General features: G+C 46.7%; 3 protein-coding genes across 4 annotated transcripts; 1 reads left to right on the top strand and 2 right to left on the bottom strand.

Annotated features, from left to right (window-relative positions):
* Window positions 1–1,110: 1,110 nt before the first annotated feature.
* Window positions 1,111–2,159, bottom strand: LOC136963048 (phospholipase A and acyltransferase 3-like). The gene is made up of 3 exons (XM_067257038.1): window positions 2,039–2,159; window positions 1,450–1,718; window positions 1,111–1,212 (listed from the first exon to the last, which is right to left on the bottom strand). Exons 1-3 carry the CDS (start codon window positions 2,157–2,159, stop codon window positions 1,111–1,113), a joined length of 492 nt encoding a protein of 163 aa, XP_067113139.1.
* Window positions 2,160–3,116: 957 nt separating this feature from the next.
* On the top strand, window positions 3,117–14,873 carry LOC136962996 (neutral alpha-glucosidase AB-like). 2 transcript variants are annotated; one of them, XM_067256947.1, is made up of 25 exons: window positions 3,117–3,153; window positions 3,591–3,692; window positions 4,137–4,245; window positions 4,988–5,115; window positions 5,236–5,418; window positions 5,814–5,879; window positions 6,850–6,916; window positions 7,216–7,288; window positions 7,521–7,617; window positions 7,797–7,977; window positions 8,069–8,189; window positions 8,525–8,760; window positions 9,040–9,166; window positions 9,458–9,537; window positions 9,857–9,997; window positions 10,341–10,437; window positions 10,697–10,798; window positions 11,125–11,368; window positions 11,565–11,629; window positions 11,776–11,852; window positions 12,069–12,143; window positions 12,498–12,611; window positions 13,021–13,133; window positions 13,258–13,358; window positions 13,662–14,873. In XM_067256947.1, the coding sequence occupies exons 1-25, from the start codon at window positions 3,134–3,136 to the stop codon at window positions 13,769–13,771; spliced, it is 2,829 nt and encodes a 942-aa protein (XP_067113048.1). In that variant the 5' UTR covers window positions 3,117–3,133; the 3' UTR covers window positions 13,772–14,873. The 2 variants fall into 2 exon arrangements, with proteins under 2 accessions (XP_067113048.1, XP_067113049.1); XM_067256948.1 differs by lacking the exon at window positions 5,814–5,879.
* A 15-nt stretch (window positions 14,874–14,888) lies between these two features.
* Window positions 14,889–18,593, bottom strand: LOC136962995 (solute carrier family 25 member 45). Its single transcript, XM_067256946.1, has 7 exons — window positions 18,496–18,593; window positions 17,545–17,607; window positions 17,371–17,414; window positions 17,214–17,285; window positions 16,722–16,910; window positions 16,038–16,275; window positions 14,889–15,835 (listed from the first exon to the last, which is right to left on the bottom strand). The coding sequence occupies exons 2-7, from the start codon at window positions 17,579–17,581 to the stop codon at window positions 15,552–15,554; spliced, it is 864 nt and encodes a 287-aa protein (XP_067113047.1). The 5' UTR covers window positions 17,582–17,607; window positions 18,496–18,593; the 3' UTR covers window positions 14,889–15,551.
* Between the last annotated feature and the right edge of the window lie 157 nt (window positions 18,594–18,750).

The raw sequence follows: 18,750 nt of genomic DNA, 5'->3' as shown, positions 1-18,750 counted from the left end.
TGCAGGATCATATCAACGCCCAGCAGGACCAGTTGGAACATGAAGAGTAGCAGAGACATGAAGATGTACAATCCTCGTTTCGGAACAGACAGAGACAGCAGCCACTCCTTCACAATCAACCAGCTGTCCTGAAAAGCCATAAAACAACCAGATGCATTTCAACAACATGTCTGATAATCACAACAGAGTATGGAGTTACATACATTTATATTAACTTGTAAATTACAGTTGAATTTGTCCAGGAATTATCTTCTATGAATACTTTAGCATAATTCTTACATGTTTCATTCAGATTAAAGAAAAACATGACAGTTTACATTCTTATCTTTTGAAATCGTTCCATCTTGATTGTCATCCACTGTTGGTGGCTCTGATTCCAGTATGGTCTCCATGCCTGGAAAAACAGCTGACCATTTCCAGCTCAGGTAAAGAACAACTAATAGACTTGACAAAAACCAACAATGGAATTTTCAGACAACATATTCAACTATGACATCATGAGACACACAACAAATGAAGAACCAATTATCTTGATTTTCCATTTCCAAACTGTTTATTTATTATTTTAATATCTTCTTATTTTAGTTGTTATTAGAAGTACACTTTATCAGCAAGACAAATCATGTTTAATACATCGAAAAATAATTCAATTTTTTACATGAATGAAATACATCATTTTGGGATTTGGGTTTACATACTGCGTTGATGTATCAAGTCAGTAACCAACACTGCTCTAAGGCATAACATACATCAATGAGTCCTTGTGAGACAAACATACACAGGCCATAAGTATAGGCACTTAGTCTCGTCTGACGAGTACAGTCTCATAACATGAAACTCAGTTACAGTAGTTTGCTCTGTGGCTAAACAACTGTATTTTCTGTATGTCTTGTATGAGGCACATTCAGGGTTTCCAATGAGTCCTGTTTACATTTAAATTTAGTCATTTAGCAGATGCTCTTATCCAGAGCGACTTACAGTAAGTACAGGGACATCCCCCCAAGGCAAGTAGGGTGAAGTGCCTTGCCCAAGGACACATGTCATTTGATGCGGCCGGGAATCGAACCAACAACCCTCTGACCCCCTCTGTTAGAACGCTAGTAGGTTTCTCTATTGTTCTATTGTTCTGATGCAAGATAAGTTTGAAGCTGCAGTTAGTGCCTTCATACCAACAGCCACAGTCCCAACACCGACACCAACAGCATAATGAATCTGCGAAAACAAAATACCCACGTTGACATATACAAGGGAATATTTTATGGAAGCAAATCAGTGACTTAATGTTTTGGATTTTTGGGATCTGAATTTTAATGTTCAAAATTGAGCAACCTGAATTTTCGAACCTTGGATCAGATTTTTTTTTTTACATTTAAATAAATTAATGTTTCAATTTTAAAGTGGTGAATTCAAAACCATCAAATTCAGTGGTATTCAATGCATTCAATGCACCTGTCTGGACTCCGCCTGCCCGTATCTCAGCTGAGTGACAAAGTGTTCGCAGTTCCCTCTCAGGATGCAGTAGGGCATCTCCAGACCCAGCAGACTGCGAGCGTCCCTCAGGATAGCACACACTTTGCGGGGCTTGTGTTTACTGTCCAGCTGGTTGTTGACATGGAACCTGCTTCTGCCCACTACCTCCACCAGGCCTTCCCTGGTCACCACGGCCCGGTCACACAGCACAGACATCAGGCTCCGGACGCCAGCGTCGGCAGCCTCAGCTTAGACACGTCAGGATCAAAGGGATGAACAGGGAGCACACGGAGATCACGTTAAGGATTGAGAACGCCCATGTTGTTTTAAAGGGTGAAAATGTAATCATAAAACACCTCATAAAATGTTGGCATGGAATATTTTTGGCAATGTAATCATGAACACCTACTCATGAACACCTTATGAAATTGGCATGACATGAACAATTTATAAAATATAATCACTTCACTTTATGAAATGGCACTTTCACTACAGTGTGTCCATTATTATGCATGGTGTTAAAACATTTGTCAAGGTGTAGTAAACGGAGTGTCCTTCCGCTACTTACTAGGAGGACACAGGTGGATGATGTCACCTTCTCCAAGATACAAAGCCCAGTGCTGATATGTCCCCCGGAATATCTCAATCAGATCGCCAGGCTCGGGCTCCATCAAACAAGCATAATACATTATGAGATATGGCCTAATAATCACGTAAACTATTCAAACGTATAATAGCAGTCGTACTAATACAATATAGCGTAAATGATTATTTTCATTCACGTTACGCTTCAAATGTGACAACCAAAACAACACCAAAAGATAATGAAAATTAATCCTACCAACTCCAAGACAACCAAGGACCTGAAGTGATTATGTTTTTAATTTCATTTTCTTTATGTTGACTTACCATTTTGGGGACAATGACATTTGTACAGATGAAAGAGTATGTCAGATTTCTTCGCCACTTTACCATTGATGAAACCTATTATAGCACACAATGTTCTTCCGTTACACCATCGACAAGCCTTTTTGTGATGTGCTTTCTCATCCCTCGTAATATAGTTCATATCTTGTTGTAAAGACACTCCAGACCCTCGCTGACAAGCAGGGAGTTTCCGCAGGTTACTATCATGATGTTTAGATGTTACATGTAACCTAGCTGATACAGATCACACTAATCGGATCTTCACCGGATATATTTATAGCTAAGGCCTGTGATCTTGGACCTGAGTGAGTAAACATAAACTCCTTACGGATAAAAAATACCACCCATCGCTTGCTTTTTAAGGTGAATCCAAAGTATGTTTACTTTTCAGATGATTAAACCACCCTTCAAAGGTGTAATAATATTATTATTATTATTATTATTATTATTAAGAAGAAGAAGAAGAATGCACTTTATTTATAGTGGTATTTATAATGTGTTTACGAATTAAATACAATTGCAGAACATGTACATACAGTTTCTTGAACACAACAAGTATTTTGGATCTTGCTGAAAACGTAAACTGGTTTTTCATTTGTGCAGGTAGAGTAGTTTGCCCAGTTTGAAGTCCACCAAAGAGGAAGATATAAGTTATTTGCGTCCACTGAACTACAGTGCTCTGATTTGACCACGTGACTACATTTTGTACTGGGCGTACGAGTCAAGCGCAACCAAGATGGCGTGCTTTACACAGAGGTAGTTGTCTATCCAGTTTATTCAAAAGTCTATTTAAAAACAAATTATCGTTACGATACAGCTAGCTAAGGGATTGCACTGTACATCTGTTGTGTTTGTGTGTCCTTCTCGAAATGTGTATGCCTTAATATGCGTTTTGCAGGTAACAAACAACTCCTTAAGAACAAGTTATTGCTGGCTAGCGGGCTGGAAAGCTAGCTGCTTATGCTAATCATGCCTTTACTCTGGTTGTCACTGTGTCAGTGTCACTCCCGAATGCACACAGTCGTTTCTTGAAAACATTAACTATTGCAAGCTACACGACATGTTAAAGTCACCAATCAAGACAGCGTTTCAATAAGCTACCCTGTTGAGTTAACCTTGATTCCTTCCATAGCCTTTTGCTAAAATGTCTCCTCTTGAAGTCTTGCCTGTTTTTTTCCTCGCACCTCTTTCAGGATGGACATACCTCTCGTTCTGTTGATCTCAGTGTTCCTCAGCTTCACCCAAGCCGTGGACCGAGGAAACTTTAAGACATGTGACCAAAGTTCCTTCTGCAGGTGAATGTCAATGTGTACTGTATGCCTGCTACGTATGCTTGCCATGTCAATTTTAATGTTCAGAATGGCGTAGTGTTATATACAGTGAGACAAAGGGAAAACTCATGGCTGGTTTTCAGGAAATTATTTAGGTAAAGACTAAAAAGTGGATCTAGTTGGAATTATGTTTAATTAGGCAGGTATTAGGTATAAACTGAGTTAGCTCTTGTATCCAGTAAACTACCCGACTGTAGTTTCATGGAGTGGTCTTTCTCCTTCTCCATCTCTCTTTACCCCTCTCCATCCATCCTACCTCTCACCCTCTCCATCCATCCTACCTCTCTCCCTCTCCATCCATCCTACCTCTCTCTCTCCATGTCCGTCCATCCATCCCACCCTCTCTCTCTCTCTCTGTCTCCCTCTCTGTCTCCCTCTCTCCCCCTTTCCCTCCCTCGCTCTGTGCAGTCGTCTGAGAGGGATGAAGCCGGGCCAGTCCCCATACAGAGCTCTGCTGGAGACCCTGCAGCTCAGTGACTCTCGCCTCACGCTGCAGCTCATCAATGACAACAACAAGGTCAGACACCAAGCCAACTGCAGCTTGAACATTTCCCTGGTTATCGTGGGTTTCTGCAGACACTTTAGAAGGAGAATATATATTATTTTAAAGTTTCCCCCGTGTTGAGTTTGAAAAGGAGAAGCACACAGATTTGTCAGATTCCATATTTCCTTATTATGCACTCCATCATTGCAGTGCTTCTCAAACCTTTCGAGTCAGGTTCCTCTTTGAAACTGGAAAACCATTTCAGGCTCCCTCTACCATTACAATCTTGTTCTCTTTCTACAGCAGTATTTCTTGTTCGACAGCCCTGTGGCTTTCACACCCTACAGTTTGAGAACCACTGCATTACCCCCCTCCCACACACTGAGGGGAAATAACTTAAGTGCAACATCAAACAATTTTGTGGGGTGAAATCTCTTGCTAGAGACAGTGGTAAAACGGGATATCAAGTACAACATGCAGAGAAAAAGCAAATTCACAGTTACCGCAGGAAGTCATGTACTTCTGTAAAGTGCTGCTTTCAGTGTCCTTAGGCTAAGAACAACTGCTTCATTTCAGCACCCTAGCTGTGCCATGTTACAAGACTCCACGTCGACCACAAAAAGACTGTCAGAACCACGCAGTTCCCATCCTTGATCTTCTGCTGAACTTTCCAAATTCCTACCTTGTCACTTTGTACGAGAAGCGTCCTCTGTGAGAGAGAAACGTAAACATTGTGACCTCTGTGAGAGAGAAACGTAAACGTTGTGACCCGCAGGTGCGTCTGCTGCTGGAGCTGTACAGGCTCCAGGGGAACATGACCCGGGTCAAGATCAACGAGCTCAAACCCATCAAGCCTCGCTTCGAGGTGCCCGACGTCCTGATCGCGGACCCTCCCACCGAGCCGTGAGTTCGCCTGTTTGTTTTCCCCCCGTTTGCCACGTTGGCATGGAAACCGACGATGTCAGTCTCTTCTTCCCCCCCTAACGTGCTGCTCCCCCCCCCCCTCTCCTCTCCGCCCCGCAGCCTGTCGGTAGTGACGCAGGATCGGGGGGCTGTGGTTCTGTCCCTGGGCGGCGGGGGGGAACGCCGTGTCATCGTCAACGCTCAGCCCTTCCGCCTGGACATCATGGAGGGGCCACAGGTGCTGCTGTCCCTGAACGCCCGCGGCCTGCTCGCCTTCGAGCACCTCCGCTACCGCAAGGACACGTGAGTCCCCAACGGCCGTGATCCCCCCGACGCACGAGCCTCCGTACGCACGCTCGCAGGTCGAACAGAGGGAACAGAAGTAGAATTTGGTTATCGACGCAGAAGATTGTTGTGCTGTCGATTAGCTTAATGCATGAAAACCTTTTTAACTGTACTTTTCCATTGTTACTTGTTAAAGAGGCATAAGGATGTATTTAGTTGGATGATGTTGCATTGTTTGAATATTCTGTACGATTTCAGGAACGTTTGAGTCCTCCAAAGGCTTTTCACCTTGGATATGACAACTGTCCCTAACAACGATGCGCTCATTATTGACCTGTTTGCCCCTTCTGTTTCCTCCCTCTGTTCTTCCTCTCCTCCTCTTCCTCTCCTCCTATTCACGCCGCGTGCTCCAGCATTGCTCACAAAATGAGTAGCACAGTCGGTAGCATGTGGGATAGGATCAGGAGCGTTTTCTCTAGGTAACTGCTGTCAGTCTGCCTGTTCATGCTGTCTCTTTTGCTCACGGTCCGAACTGCTCCATAGGCATCTGCCTGTGATGGAATAATAATTGAAACATTCATAATGTAATCATTTAGCTGACTCCTTTTTGTTCAAAGGGGGATGTGAACCTATGACCTGTTTGATCTGCAGTCAGATGCTCTACCAATGAGCTGTACCACATTTTTTGGCTTTGAGCAGTTTGATTAAGGGCTGTGAGGCTCTAGAGGTGTTAAAAAATAACGGGGATGTGTCTTGAAAATATTTGTCCAGTCGACAGTCGCTCATGCCTATTGGGATTCGGTTTTATTCATACCCCCTTTTGTTCTTCTATCATTTTAAATGAACGTTTTCAGACATTGAAATTAAGCATTGTGTTGGCCCCAAACGGGACAGCACATGTTGCATGTAAAAAAAATCTAAAGACAATTCTCAAATAGCAACATTTCTGTCAACAATTTATCTCACTCACCCGTGTTCAGCAGTTTCCTTAGCCTTAAAGAGGAACTAAACACCCAATTATTATTATTAATTTTTTTGTAAAACTAATTTTGTTTATACTCACACATGGCTAAACTCACCACTGCTGGTGTGTATTGATCCAAAAACCTTTGACCAGAAATAATATTTGAGTATTTAGGGGCTGGCTAAGGCTGAGTTGGGGTGTGTAGGTACTCTTCAACATTCATTCAAGCATGCTTTAGTTGAAACCTAATCCTAGTTAACCCACAATCAGTTGTTCGTAGGTTGATTTGTAAACCTGTCTTGTGGACAAGATTGTAATGTAAAGCCATAAGGTCTGATTCCAGGTTTGCTGCTATCCTCAACCTATCTCAAAACCTCAACCTAACTCCCAGTCACCACAACATTTGAGATTTTTCTGCTTTTGAATTCTGTCACGCCAGTCTGCTCTTGGTTGTGACCGCAGTATTTGTTTTGGTAAATATGCAGCAAGAGTCAGACAGACACTGAAGAGGAGGACGCGACGGAAACCACAGAGAAACTGAACGAGGAAAAGGTTTGTTGTGACCTTGTTTATATACACGTAAACATCCATGTTATCATCCCACACCATGAACTGACTCGTTTCTGCACGTGCTCAGTCCACGCTCTGGAGGTCAGAGACAGACTGGAGCTAGCTGGAGCTAGGCACCACAGGTGGATTGAACGTGATGAAGACTAAGACCTCAAACTAGACTTCAGATGATCCCGTTGATGTTCTAGATCCTTCCCTCCCTCTCTCTCTTTCACACACACACCTCTGTTCGTGTGTGTTTCTGGTCATCCAACCTAACCTACCTCACCTTTGATTCTCAGGTAGCAGAGGAGGAGGACCTGCCTGGCATGTGGGAGGAAACCTTCAAGTCCCACGCAGACAGCAAGCCCAACGGTACATCCCACGTACCTGTCCTCCTCCCCTCCTCCTCTCCTCCTCCTCACCTCCTCCTCCCCTCCTGCTCACCTCCTCCTCACCTCCTCCCCTCCTCCTCACCTCCCCCCCTCCTCCTCCCCTCCTCATCCTCACCCCCTCCTCATCACCTCCCCTCATAACCCCCTAATGTTCTCAATTCTTCTCGAACACAGAACATGTATGTCTAACTCTCTAACCTTGTGTTCCACAGGGCCGTCCGCCATCAGTCTAGACTTCTCTCTGCCCGGAGTGGATCACGTCTACGGAATCCCTGAACACGCAGACACCCTCAAGCTTAAAAACACAGAGTGAGAATCTGTCACGCGAGAGTCCATCACTGCTAGCATCCACTAGCTAACTATGACTTGTTGGAGACCTCCACTAGCCCTACATCTTGTGGCAGGCATTACATCTGCCAGGTATTGTTGAGAGATCGTTTTTGGTGATCCATCCGGTGCTGACTTCCTGTTTCCGCCCGGTCCTCCAGCGGAGGTGATCCGTACAGGCTGTACAACCTGGACGTGTTCCAGTACGAGCTGGCTAACCCCATGGCTCTGTATGGCGCCGTGCCCGTCCTGCTCTCCCACAGCGCCCAGAGGACCATGGGCCTCTTCTGGCTCAACGCTGCCGAGACCTGGGTGGACGTCCGATCCAGTCCTGCCGACCAGGTGGGTCCTGCCGCTCCGAGAACGCTAATCACTAATCACAATGGTATTGGAGCTGTAACCGGTCGTGTTGTTGTGGTTTGGCGTGGAGCAGGGCGTCAGCGAGGCTGCCCACACGGACGTGCGGTGGATCTCAGAGAGCGGGATCATAGATGTGTTCATCATGCTGGGACCCAGGCCCTCTGACGTTTTCACCCAGTACGCTGCCTTGACAGGTACACACACACACACACACACACACACACTGGAGCACAGGTGTTCCTCACACACTGAAGTACACACACAGAGAAGCAAAGTGTTCCTCACACACACACACACACACACAGAGAAGCAAAGTGTTCCTCACACACACACACACAGAGAAGCACAAGTGTTCCTCACACACACACACACACACACACACAGAGAAGCACAAGTGTTCCTCACACACACACACACACACACACACAGAGAAGCAAAAGTGTTCCTCACACACACACACACACACACACACACACACACAGAAGCACAAGTGTTCCTCTCCCAGCTAACACCCTGCGTTCTCCTCTAGGAACCCAGTCGTTCCCTCCTCTCTCCGCTCTGGCCTACCACCAGTGCCGCTGGAACTACAACGACCAGGAGGACGTGTTGGCGGTGGACCGGGGCTTCGACGAGCACGACATCCCCTACGACTTCATCTGGCTGGACATCGAGCACACGGACGGCAAGCGCTACTTCACCTGGGACAACAACAAGTTCCCCCGGCCCAAAGACATGCTGCGGACGCTCAAGGACAACAGACGCAAGGTGCGTTCCTGAGGGCGGATCACAGAGGCGACATCATCAGCATAAGCTTTATTTCGGACACTTACTAGGCCCATAGATTAAAAGACAACATACAGACAAACATATAATGATTGATTGATGATTCTGAATAACATTACGAGGTACGTCATTTTCTCAGGAGGCTCAGTCCACATATTAGAAAAGTATCGTACTGAACTTGGTGCCGGATTGGTCAGTACCAGGATGATACTGTTCATCAGAGATAAGTTTATCGTTTAACTGTTTAACCCCCTTCCCTAGATGGTGACTATAGTGGACCCTCATATCAAGGTGGACAGTGCATACAAGATCCACTCTGAGATTCGCTCCAAAGGCTTCTACATCAAAAACAAAGATGGCGGAGATTACGAAGGCTGGTGCTGGCCAGGTGGGCGTGGCTCTTAGCTCAAGCGAGGCCAGTATGTTATGTGGCTTATTGTTATCCCAGTATGCTATTTATTCCAACGTATTCTGATGACACAACTACACTTTTAATCATGCACTGTAATCATGCTGGTCTTCTATACTACATCATAAAACGCCTTGTTTGTGCATCGTAGAGTTAAGGGTGTGGTGATCATGGTGGTGAGTTTCGTCTGCTTTGAGACTAAGTGACCGGGTTATTTACACAGACGTTGTTTTTGTTTCTTCATGCTATCCTTTTCCGTGGGTTGCCTAGGGAACGCTGGGTATCCCGATTTCACCAACCCTGAGATGAGGAGCTGGTGGGCTAGCATGTTTGGTTATGACCAGTATGAGGTGAGTCCATCCTTTCACATCGGGCGGGGGGGGGGGGGTTGTTAGCAGCCTCGCCTCCTCGTTCTCTCTCTTGGTTTAACCCTCAGCCTGTCACCCCCCCCCCCTCCCCCTTGTCTGTGCTCTGTTGCACCACTCAGGAAACTTTGTACTCTCCTGAATCTTCAAGGATGAATAGATAGATAGGTTGACCCTCACTACTGATTTACCTTTATGACCCAGTGTTTCTGCTCCCCCAACGTGCCTCTGTGCCCAGGGCTGCATGGACAGTAACCGTAACAACAATGTATTCATAGGTCTGTGTGTGTGTTTGTGGTCTCAGGGCTCCATGGAGAACCTGTTCACCTGGAACGACATGAACGAGCCGTCCGTGTTCAACGGGCCGGAGGTCACCATGCACAAGGACGCCCTGCACGGCCCCTGGGAGCACAGGGATGTGCACAACCTCTACGGTCTCTACGTGGTGAGGGCGGCTGGAGGGCCCAGGGCTCACAGTAGGGGGGGAGGAGGAGTTGAGGAGGGGGGGAGGGGTGAGGGTGAGGGGGGTGAGGAGGGTGCAATGGGTGGGGAGGGGGGTATGGGGGAAGGATGACAAGGGGAAGGGGAGAAGGAGAGGGCATGTTCCATGATTTATTGCACATTGTCCATCGATTCGAAATACATTCGAGCAGACATTTTATGACTATACTGTACTTTATTGCTCCGGCTTTACTTCAACCCTCCTGCTTCATGAATAATTAATCACTCGTTGAATTTTCCATCCATCTTTGTTGTTCTCTCCTCTCCTGTTTGCTGCCTCCTCCCAGCAAATGGCCACATCGGAGGGGCAGGTACAGCGGTCTGGGGGCCTGGAGAGACCGTTTGTCCTGACCAGGGCCTTCTTTGCTGGCTCTCAGCGCTACGGTGAGACTCACACCTCCACCTGACACCATGACAACATGTGTTTGGTGTCTTTTCCCCCCGCCCCACAAAATGAACGTGCTTCCAAACTCATTTTCTCCCATCTGAGAAACGTGCATTACACTGTGGTCTCCATGTTGGGCTGTGGGTATGGCTCGGTGGTAGAGCATACGACTGCAGATCGAGGGATCGCAGGTTGGGTAGTGCACCGGGTATCTTGACCTCCCTCAGTAACGCGTGTGGCCCGGTCCTGTCCTCGCAGGGGCGGTGTGGACGGGGGACAACGCCGCGGAGTGGGGCCACCTGAAGATGTCCATCCCCATGTGTCTCAGCCTGGGGCTGGTGGGCATCTCCTTCTGTGGAGGTCAGACTCGGATTCATTTACATTACATTACATTTAGTCATTTAGCAGACGCTCTTATCCAGGGCGACTTACAGTAAGTACAGGGACATTCTCCCCGAGGCAAGTAGAGTGAAGTACCTTGCCCAAGGACACACGTCATTTTGCAAGTCCGGGAATCGAACCAACAACCTTCTGGTTAATATCCCGACTCCCTAACCGCTCAGCCATCTGACTCCCAACCCCTGTGGATTCCAAACCCTGTGAACCTCTTGATGCGACACGCCCCCCCCCCCCCCCCCCCCCCCACTGTCCTCTGGGTAACTCTGGCCTCCTGTGCGTCCCATCAGCTGACGTCGGGGGGTTCTTCAAGTCCCCCGGGGAGGAGCTGCTGGTGCGCTGGTACCAGGCCGGGGCTTACCAGCCCTTCTTCCGTGCCCACGCCCACCTGGACACCCCCAGGAGGGAGCCCTGGCTGTTCGGACCCCAGAACACGGCTCTGATCCGGGATGCGGTGCGCCAGCGATACGCCCTGCTGCCCTACTGGTACCTCTGCTTCTACCAGGCTCACCGCAGCGGGCAGCCCGTCATGAGGTCAGAGGTCAAACTCCTACGGGACAGCTCAGATCTCTGCGAGTTAACGAAGTTTGTTCATCATAGGTTGTGTACCCTTCCCCTCTCTCACTTTCACTCTCCCTCTGTCTCTGATCTCCTCTCTCTACTTTTCTCTGTCTCTCTCTTTGGTATCTGTCTATCTCGTGGTCGCTCTCTCTCTCTCTCTGTGCTTCAGACCTTTGTGGGTGGAGTATCCTGAGGAACCGGCTACATTCTCTATCGAGGACGAGTATCTGATTGGTGAGAGGCTGGAGAAGGTTTCCTGAGTGTAGACGGTGATCTAAGCTGTCTGATAAAGCACAGTGATGACGAGTCTCGGATAAATGTTTATTACTGCTGAAGGGCTTGTAACAGTGATCCTTTATGTTCATGATTCCTTGTCTCAGGTCGGGATCTCCTGGTTCACCCGGTAACAGATGAGAAGGCGCTGGGTGTCACCGCCTACCTTCCTGGAGAAGGAGAGGCGAGTGTCCACCAGCACAACCTCACCTTATATATTTCATTCGTTTAACAGACACTTTTATCCACAGCGACAGACAAATAGTGCATGTAGAAAATACAGATCCGTTGATACGGAATACATCTGGAGTTCTGTGCCAACATGAGATTTCATTCTGTCTGCTAACATGGATCTGCTTCTGCTAACATGGATCTGTTTGTGTTTCTTGTTGCCGGGCAGATTTGGTACGACGTCCACACGTTCCAGAGCCACCACGGAGCTCAGAGCCTGGATGTCTCCGTCACCATGAGCTCAGTGAGTCGTCGTCCTCCCGTCCCCTGGAGAGGAAACCTCTGCCGGTCACTGTTAAGGGCATGAACACTGTACCTCGATTCACTATCGTGTCATCGTTTGAGCGTTGATCCAAAGTGGTGTTCTGTCTTCTCATGACTGGTGTGCCTGTAGACTCACCTTGGGTTCATTTAGCTTTTCTCCAGAGCGCTGTACAAAAGTGCATGTAAAGTACAGCAGGAATTCAAGAATCTGACGTACATGGTTCTGACAGTGCTTTGTTGGTCAAGGAAGTCTCGGCCTGTATTTACTAGCCACGGTGCAACCATGACAACACCTCCTCTTCCCTCCTGTCCCGATCTGCCCTCTCCTCCTCAGATCCCAGCGTTCCAGCGAGGAGGGTCCATCATCTGCAGGAAGAACCGTGTCCGCAGGTCTTCAACGTGCATGGAGAGCGACCCCTACACTCTCTATGTGGCCCTCGACACACAAGTAAACACCTCCGTTATCTAACTACTATCACAAGACCAGCTGTGGGTGTGAATACTAGTTACATACTGTAGCCAAGGACAGATAACACTGGTCAGATTAGGACATGACTGAAACGAGAGTTCACTGTACTTGACCTGACTGGACTGTACTCAAGATTGAGGCATTTCACCGTAAGCAGAACATTACAGACATGCAGTGTCTCACAGGCCCACGGTGCTCCATAATTAAATGAAACCAAATGAGCAAGCTCATGTAAAACAAATACGCAACAAAAACATAAAAGACAACTAAATAATACATAAATAAACCCAGTGAGGAGGGGGAGGGTCTGGTGGGCTTCTAGCAGGGTGAGGGAAGGGCTCTATTTGACTCTATTCTTATCCAACACCTGTTTTCCTCTCTGCTGTAGGGCAGGGCTGAGGGAGAGCTCTACATAGACGATGGCCACTCCTTCAAATACAAGACCGAGCGCCAGTTCGTCCACATGCGCCTGAGCTTTGCTGCCAACACCATCACCTCCAGGTAGGCCCTATTACATCCCGTGCAGTTACCCTGCATCAGGCCTTCTGCACTGTATATACCCCCTTCTGTGTTCTCCTCTGGTTGTGCTGACGGTAGGATGACCTCTGGTTCTGTCTCCCTGCAGCCCTCTGTCCCCTGACTCCGTCTTCTCCACGGCCTCGTGGGTAGAGAAGGTGATCATCCTGGGAGCCCAGAGACCCAGCGCCGTCACCCTCACCACACAAGGTAAGTCAGGGGACAACTCTTGGACACCAACCGTCTCTGGAGGTGGGGATACCTTGCTGAATGGCTCCCCTGTCTTCCTCTGGGTTTAGTTTGGTTATGTGCTGGTCTGAGGGTGTCTATGAAGCATTCTGTGACTTGTTAAAATGGCAGTAGAAATATGATTTCATGAACTGTCACCTCAGTACCAGAAGCATCTGTGTTTTGGTTTTGTAAGCAGTTGTTTTGGTCTGTCTTTCAGACTGGTGAAGAGTGTTACTGTTATGTGGTGAGGTGATCCCACAGTGACTGTTTTTTTCCCCACAGATGGGAGCGAGTCTCCTCTGGAGTTTGAGTTTGACGAGGGCGCGGCTGTGTTGAGCCTCAGAAAGCCAGGCGTGAACGCTGGCCTCAGCTGGAAGCTGCAGCTGCAGTAACACAGAAAACATCATCTTCCAGTTCTCTTGAGTAAAGGGGGTTTTTCTGAACCACACACACACTACAAACAACACACACAAACAAACAGAATACATTTCAGAAAAACACACACACGACCCCCAGACCACGAACAACACACAAACAGAACTAATTGTAGAAAAATGCACAAACACTACAGATGAGATAGGAATACTAGTACGACTGGGATCGAAATATCACTTGAATCTAACAGTGGAAAGTGGAAGCCTAATTGATTTATACTACTGGAAGTATGTTGGAGGGCAAGTGAGGAAAAATAATGGTGTTATAGATGGTAACAAATTATTCTTGAATAGATACATGAAGCTGCAATCTCCCTCAATAAGGGTTTGACATTCCCCTAAGCCAGCTGGCCAGCTATATTGTCTGTGTCGCTAGCCCACTCTGGGACAAACAGAAACCAAATTCTGATCTGGGTCACAGTAAAATGTTTCATAAGCATATAGCTTAACCAGGAAACAAGGTATTTGATCAAATCGTTGTATAGTTTTTAACTGTTTATGCTCTCATCCCACAGAGGAACATTCCGGTGGCAAATAATTGTTAATGTCAAGCCCTGATCAAAGAGTATTGATTTTTGGATACTTGCCTAAATGAATTTTGGAATAACACAAATGTTTGATCATGATGACTATAATGTGCATTAGTATATATTTTTTAAATGTTTACATAGTTCCACAATTGACAATGCACCTGTGTCCCAGCCTCCCCTCCCTCCCTCCTTCCTGTCTGTGGGGCTGGCAGGTTGAGGACAGATGCTCCTAGTTTCCACAGTGTTTACACTCACTTCCTCCTGTCAGGCGTGTAAGGGGGAATTACCAAAGGCACATAGAGGGAGGGGGGTGGTGTTCGATTCTCTGGAATCGCAAGCTATGATGTCATCTCGAGGGGAGAGCGTATTTCCAAGGTTGTATGCATGCACTCATGACATTAGCACGGGTTGCCTCTTGACTTGAAAATGACAATGTATTAGGTTCACTAACCAAAATTTAAAGGGATGGGGGGATTTAAAAGTGTCTAATTTGAGTTGTAATAAATAAAATAAAAGAAACTACAATCCTATGTAGTTCACTGTTTTGTATGTTTATTATAAAGTCATGTTAAGGCGTGTATACGATATGAATACTACATACATACAGTACATACTGGTTAAACTAGCAGCCTCCTCTCTGAAGGAAACGCCACGCTGCCTCCACCCTGGGGGATGGTACAGGTACCCATATCCATGATCCCTAAAGCAATATTCACATCAGTCTGGTCACAGTATCATTTCATCAGGGCATACCGCTAAATCCTATGGAACAATAATGTGCAAAAAAAATAAATGCTTATATCAGTTTTAGCGTCTGCTAAAATAAAAATGAACACATTCACATTCCAAAAAGGCGTTGCCAAAACCAGGGTGCTAAAGAGAATTAAGTCCAATACCGTAGCTGTTGTATTCTTTGTTTTCAGCTTGTCTGTCCAGGGTTTCCCACTGAAAATGTGTTAGTTAAGGTGGTAAGGTGGGGTTTGCCGCTAGTTGCTGCGATAGACTAATGCGTTCTGCAGAGTAGTAAGACTGGCATTGGTCACGGTTTGGAATGGAAGGGAGAAAACAGGACAACGGCGGATATCGCTATAAAAAATTTTGGGTTTTTTGGACTACGTAGTTAAGGCGGCAGGCGTGTGTTGCTTAGGTGGCCGCCTTAACTGAAAAGTGCTGCGGGAAACTCCGCTGTCCTTGCAGGTCAGTGTGTGTCAGTCAGCTGGCAGGGAGGTGAAGGACCGCATGAGGCTCTCGTAGCTGAGGAAGGTGACGGCGTTGACAGGGAAGGCTCTCAGGCTGTTGAGCAGCAGGCCTTTGAAGAACACCCTGGGTCCCTCCTCTCGCAGGCTCACCCGCATGCAGTGAAGGACCCCGTCGTACTCCCGGCCCCCAGCGCCCGCCATCTGCAGACGGGCTTTCACCACGTCCATGGGGGTGGCGCAGGCCCATGTGACCACGCCCGCCAGCCCGCCCGCCATCAACACCGCAAACGTACCTGAGGGTGACCGACCGACATTTCAGACATTGTACAGTGTGACGGATGTCATTGTGTTGCTCGTCGGTAGGACTGTGCCTGAAGATCAAGGATCAGGCATGCACAGTTAACAACATACGCATACTCATCCACACCAACATGACCTCTGAGCAGGGGAGCACGCTGGGACACACAAACCGGAACCACGAGCGACTCCACTCACCTGGTTGCTTTCCGCTCTCAGTCAGAGCCTTGCATGTCATCTCGTAGGGCAGGAAGTACAGTCCGTAGCAGGGCACATCCCTCAAGGCTAGGGCAAACCCTCCCCGGAACAGGCCCCTCAGCCCGTCCGCTCTCAGGATCACCGCTGCACAGTGGATGGGGCCCTGGTATCGGCCCCCCTTCTGGGTCTGCGTCTGCAGGCGTACCTTCACCAGGTCGACGGGCGCCGTGACCAACACCTGGAAGCAAAAAGCCAGGAGCGAAACACCTGTAAACGAGCTGTGTTCCACATCCATGCTTTCACACGTTTTGCTTTTTTCGGGGGATCCAGGCCCCGCATTTCAGGCCACCCCTCCCTTTAAATACAAACCTCTTTAGAAAGGAATATACTTCTCTTCTTATCACCTACACCCTCCACCCCTCCCATCCCCCACCCTCGCTCCACGCCCCCTGTGGGAACTCGACCACCATCGTTTGAGAACCATTAAATCTTTACACTCACATTGTGTTACTTCAGCAGAAGCTTATCCAAACTCTCCTAACTTTGTATCCTGTGATTCCATAATATACGTGCAGGTGTCAAGAACTCGTAGATGTTCTAGAAGACATCCGATGTTCTAGAACACCTGGGGATTCTGTAGCCTGCGCGTGATAACAGCCGCAGCCCACCCGTGCAGCAGTGTACCTGCGTCGCACCAGAGAAGCACCCGGCCGTAAACACAGCTGCTGCAGAGGCGTGGTTGCCTTTGCTCCTCTCGTTGCGCTGGGAGCGAGTGAGGTAGTCTAAAGCGTTGCTGTAGGAGCCAAACACCACAGAGTTGGTGATGCCAGTGGTCAGGACCGGAAAGGCCATGCCTTTGAAGAACCCATGGATCTGATTGGACCAAGAGAAAACATAACATAAATGAAAAAGATGAATGAAGAGAAAATTAAATTGCATTACCACCCTTCTGATATGTGTGTTGTATGTGAAGATCTTGAATGCGGTACTGTTCATTCTACAAAATCTAAGATACATTTCAAACATTTTCCCACCTGTGGATTAATAAAGTTTTATTTTATATATAAAGAGATGTGAAAGAGAAAGAAAGTCTCTTGCATTACTACTGATGTGACTGAGTATACTTGCATAGACAAACTTCAAGCTTCATTTAGGGTTAGAGTATGCAAAGCCTACCCCTTCGCGAGAGTAGGTCCTTGTTATGCAATCAAGAATCCCTTTATATTTACTCTGGGTCTGCAGACGCACCTATACAGGTATGGGACACGGAGGTTAATAATGGAATTTAAACGTAAAACATAAAGATGACGTTCACGCTGACGTATATTCTGACCTTCATTGTGTCTATTGGATGGCCAACAGCCAATCCAACACCACCTTCATAAGGGAACACAAGAACGTTCTGTCAGTCTAGACATCCAAGTATGCCATTCAATTACAAATGTAATGTAAAGTTTTGATGAAATCTAGATTTTTCGATTTTACATGAGAAGATTGTTCACATTACCTGAAATGCATCCTGCAGCAAATTCCACCAAAGGCATGGCTCTTCCCGTGTCCGCACAACTCACTGAAACGTGAAGCATGTTGTTTATTATTGAGGATGGACAAGCATTGACTGAAAGGTTACAGTATCTACAGGTGAAGTAGGGTATTTCGGCCAAAGGAAGAGATGGATCAACCCTGTGGAGGTCTTATGTGTAATGAGGTTTAATAAAGCCTAATCGTTGTAGGCTAAATATGAATCACTGGGGGTCAGAACCTGGTACATTACATTTACATTTAGCAGACGCTTTTATCCAGAGCGACTTACAGTAAGTACAGGGACATTCCCCCCGAGGCAAGTAGGGTGAAGTGTCTTGTCCAAGGACACAACGTAATTTTGCACAGCCATGAATCGAACCGACAACCTTCTGATTATTAGCCCGATTCCCTAACCGCTCAGCCATCTGACTCAAGATGTAGGAGAGTAATAACTGTCAGCCTAGTTCTAAGATACGAAATGGTCCTATAATTTTTATATAGGCTATACATAATAAACTAGAATAAAACAATAAAACTTCAGAGCAATTTTATGCAGAGACTAACAAACACACAAAGCATTTAGCATTTTACTTTTTAATTTGATACAATGGTGATGATGATGATGATGAATTTAACGTCATACTTCAGATCTGTAAAATGACCTTTGAACTGAACCATAACCTCAACCTAGGCAATGTATTATTTTTTACAGATTCTAGTTTGCCAAGTGCTTCCCAAATGTTCTAATCCAGTTTTTATCATGTATCTTTTTATTTTACACACGTTCGAAATGTGAGATGATCTGATAGCCTATTTGCGGACAAAAGTCTGTGCAAAACACTTTTATGGTGAAACATTTCGTTTTTGTCTTGAACAGACTGTACGCCACATAAACCGTGGTAGGCTGAGATTATTTTTTACATTGTTAGCTTACCTGTTTAGCGTCACTTAACTGCACAATGAATAATCATCCAAACTGTCTCATGAAGATCCTTAGCGGAGTTCTTAACTTCTTAGCTTCTACTGTACCCACGTCCTCATCTTCAGACTTGTTGCTGTCATGTAATGTCCATTGTCCTGCCTTCCAGTGCGATATGCTGCCGTTCCGTGGTGAAAATGTGCACTGTCCAGTTAGCAAAATCAGGGCAGTCCTGCTAAATGTTGATAAAATAGTGAACTACTGTGTCGA

Source organism: Osmerus mordax, chromosome 19 (genome assembly GCF_038355195.1).
Source record: "Osmerus mordax isolate fOsmMor3 chromosome 19, fOsmMor3.pri, whole genome shotgun sequence".
Classification (NCBI taxonomy): domain Eukaryota; kingdom Metazoa; phylum Chordata; class Actinopteri; order Osmeriformes; family Osmeridae; genus Osmerus; species Osmerus mordax.
This window is presented reverse-complemented; position numbering and strand designations above follow the sequence as displayed.

Excerpts from the sequence above, each read along its gene's own strand:
- LOC136963048 (XM_067257038.1), bottom strand. The coding sequence starts at position 2,159 with ATGTATTATGCTTGTTTGATGGAGCCCGAGCCTGGCGATCTGATTGAG. Across the intron at positions 1,719-2,038 it reads CATCCACCTGTGTCCTCCTA|CTGAGGCTGCCGACGCTGGC; the intron begins GTAAGTAGCGGA and ends GACGTGTCTAAG. Across the intron at positions 1,213-1,449 it reads GGCAGGCGGAGTCCAGACAG|ATTCATTATGCTGTTGGTGT; the intron begins GTGCATTGAATG and ends TTGTTTTCGCAG.
- LOC136962996 (XM_067256947.1), top strand. The coding sequence starts at position 3,134 with ATGGCGTGCTTTACACAGAG. Across the intron at positions 9,998-10,340 it reads ACCTCTACGGTCTCTACGTG|CAAATGGCCACATCGGAGGG; the intron begins GTGAGGGCGGCT and ends GCCTCCTCCCAG. Across the intron at positions 12,144-12,497 it reads TCTCCGTCACCATGAGCTCA|ATCCCAGCGTTCCAGCGAGG; the intron begins GTGAGTCGTCGT and ends TCTCCTCCTCAG.
- LOC136962995 (XM_067256946.1), bottom strand. The coding sequence starts at position 17,581 with ATGCCTTTGGTGGAATTTGCTGCAGGATGCATTTCAG. Across the intron at positions 17,286-17,370 it reads ATCCAATAGACACAATGAAG|GTGCGTCTGCAGACCCAGAG; the intron begins GTCAGAATATAC and ends ATACCTGTATAG. Across the intron at positions 15,836-16,037 it reads TGAGAGCGGAAAGCAACCAG|GTACGTTTGCGGTGTTGATG; the intron begins GTGAGTGGAGTC and ends GGTCACCCTCAG.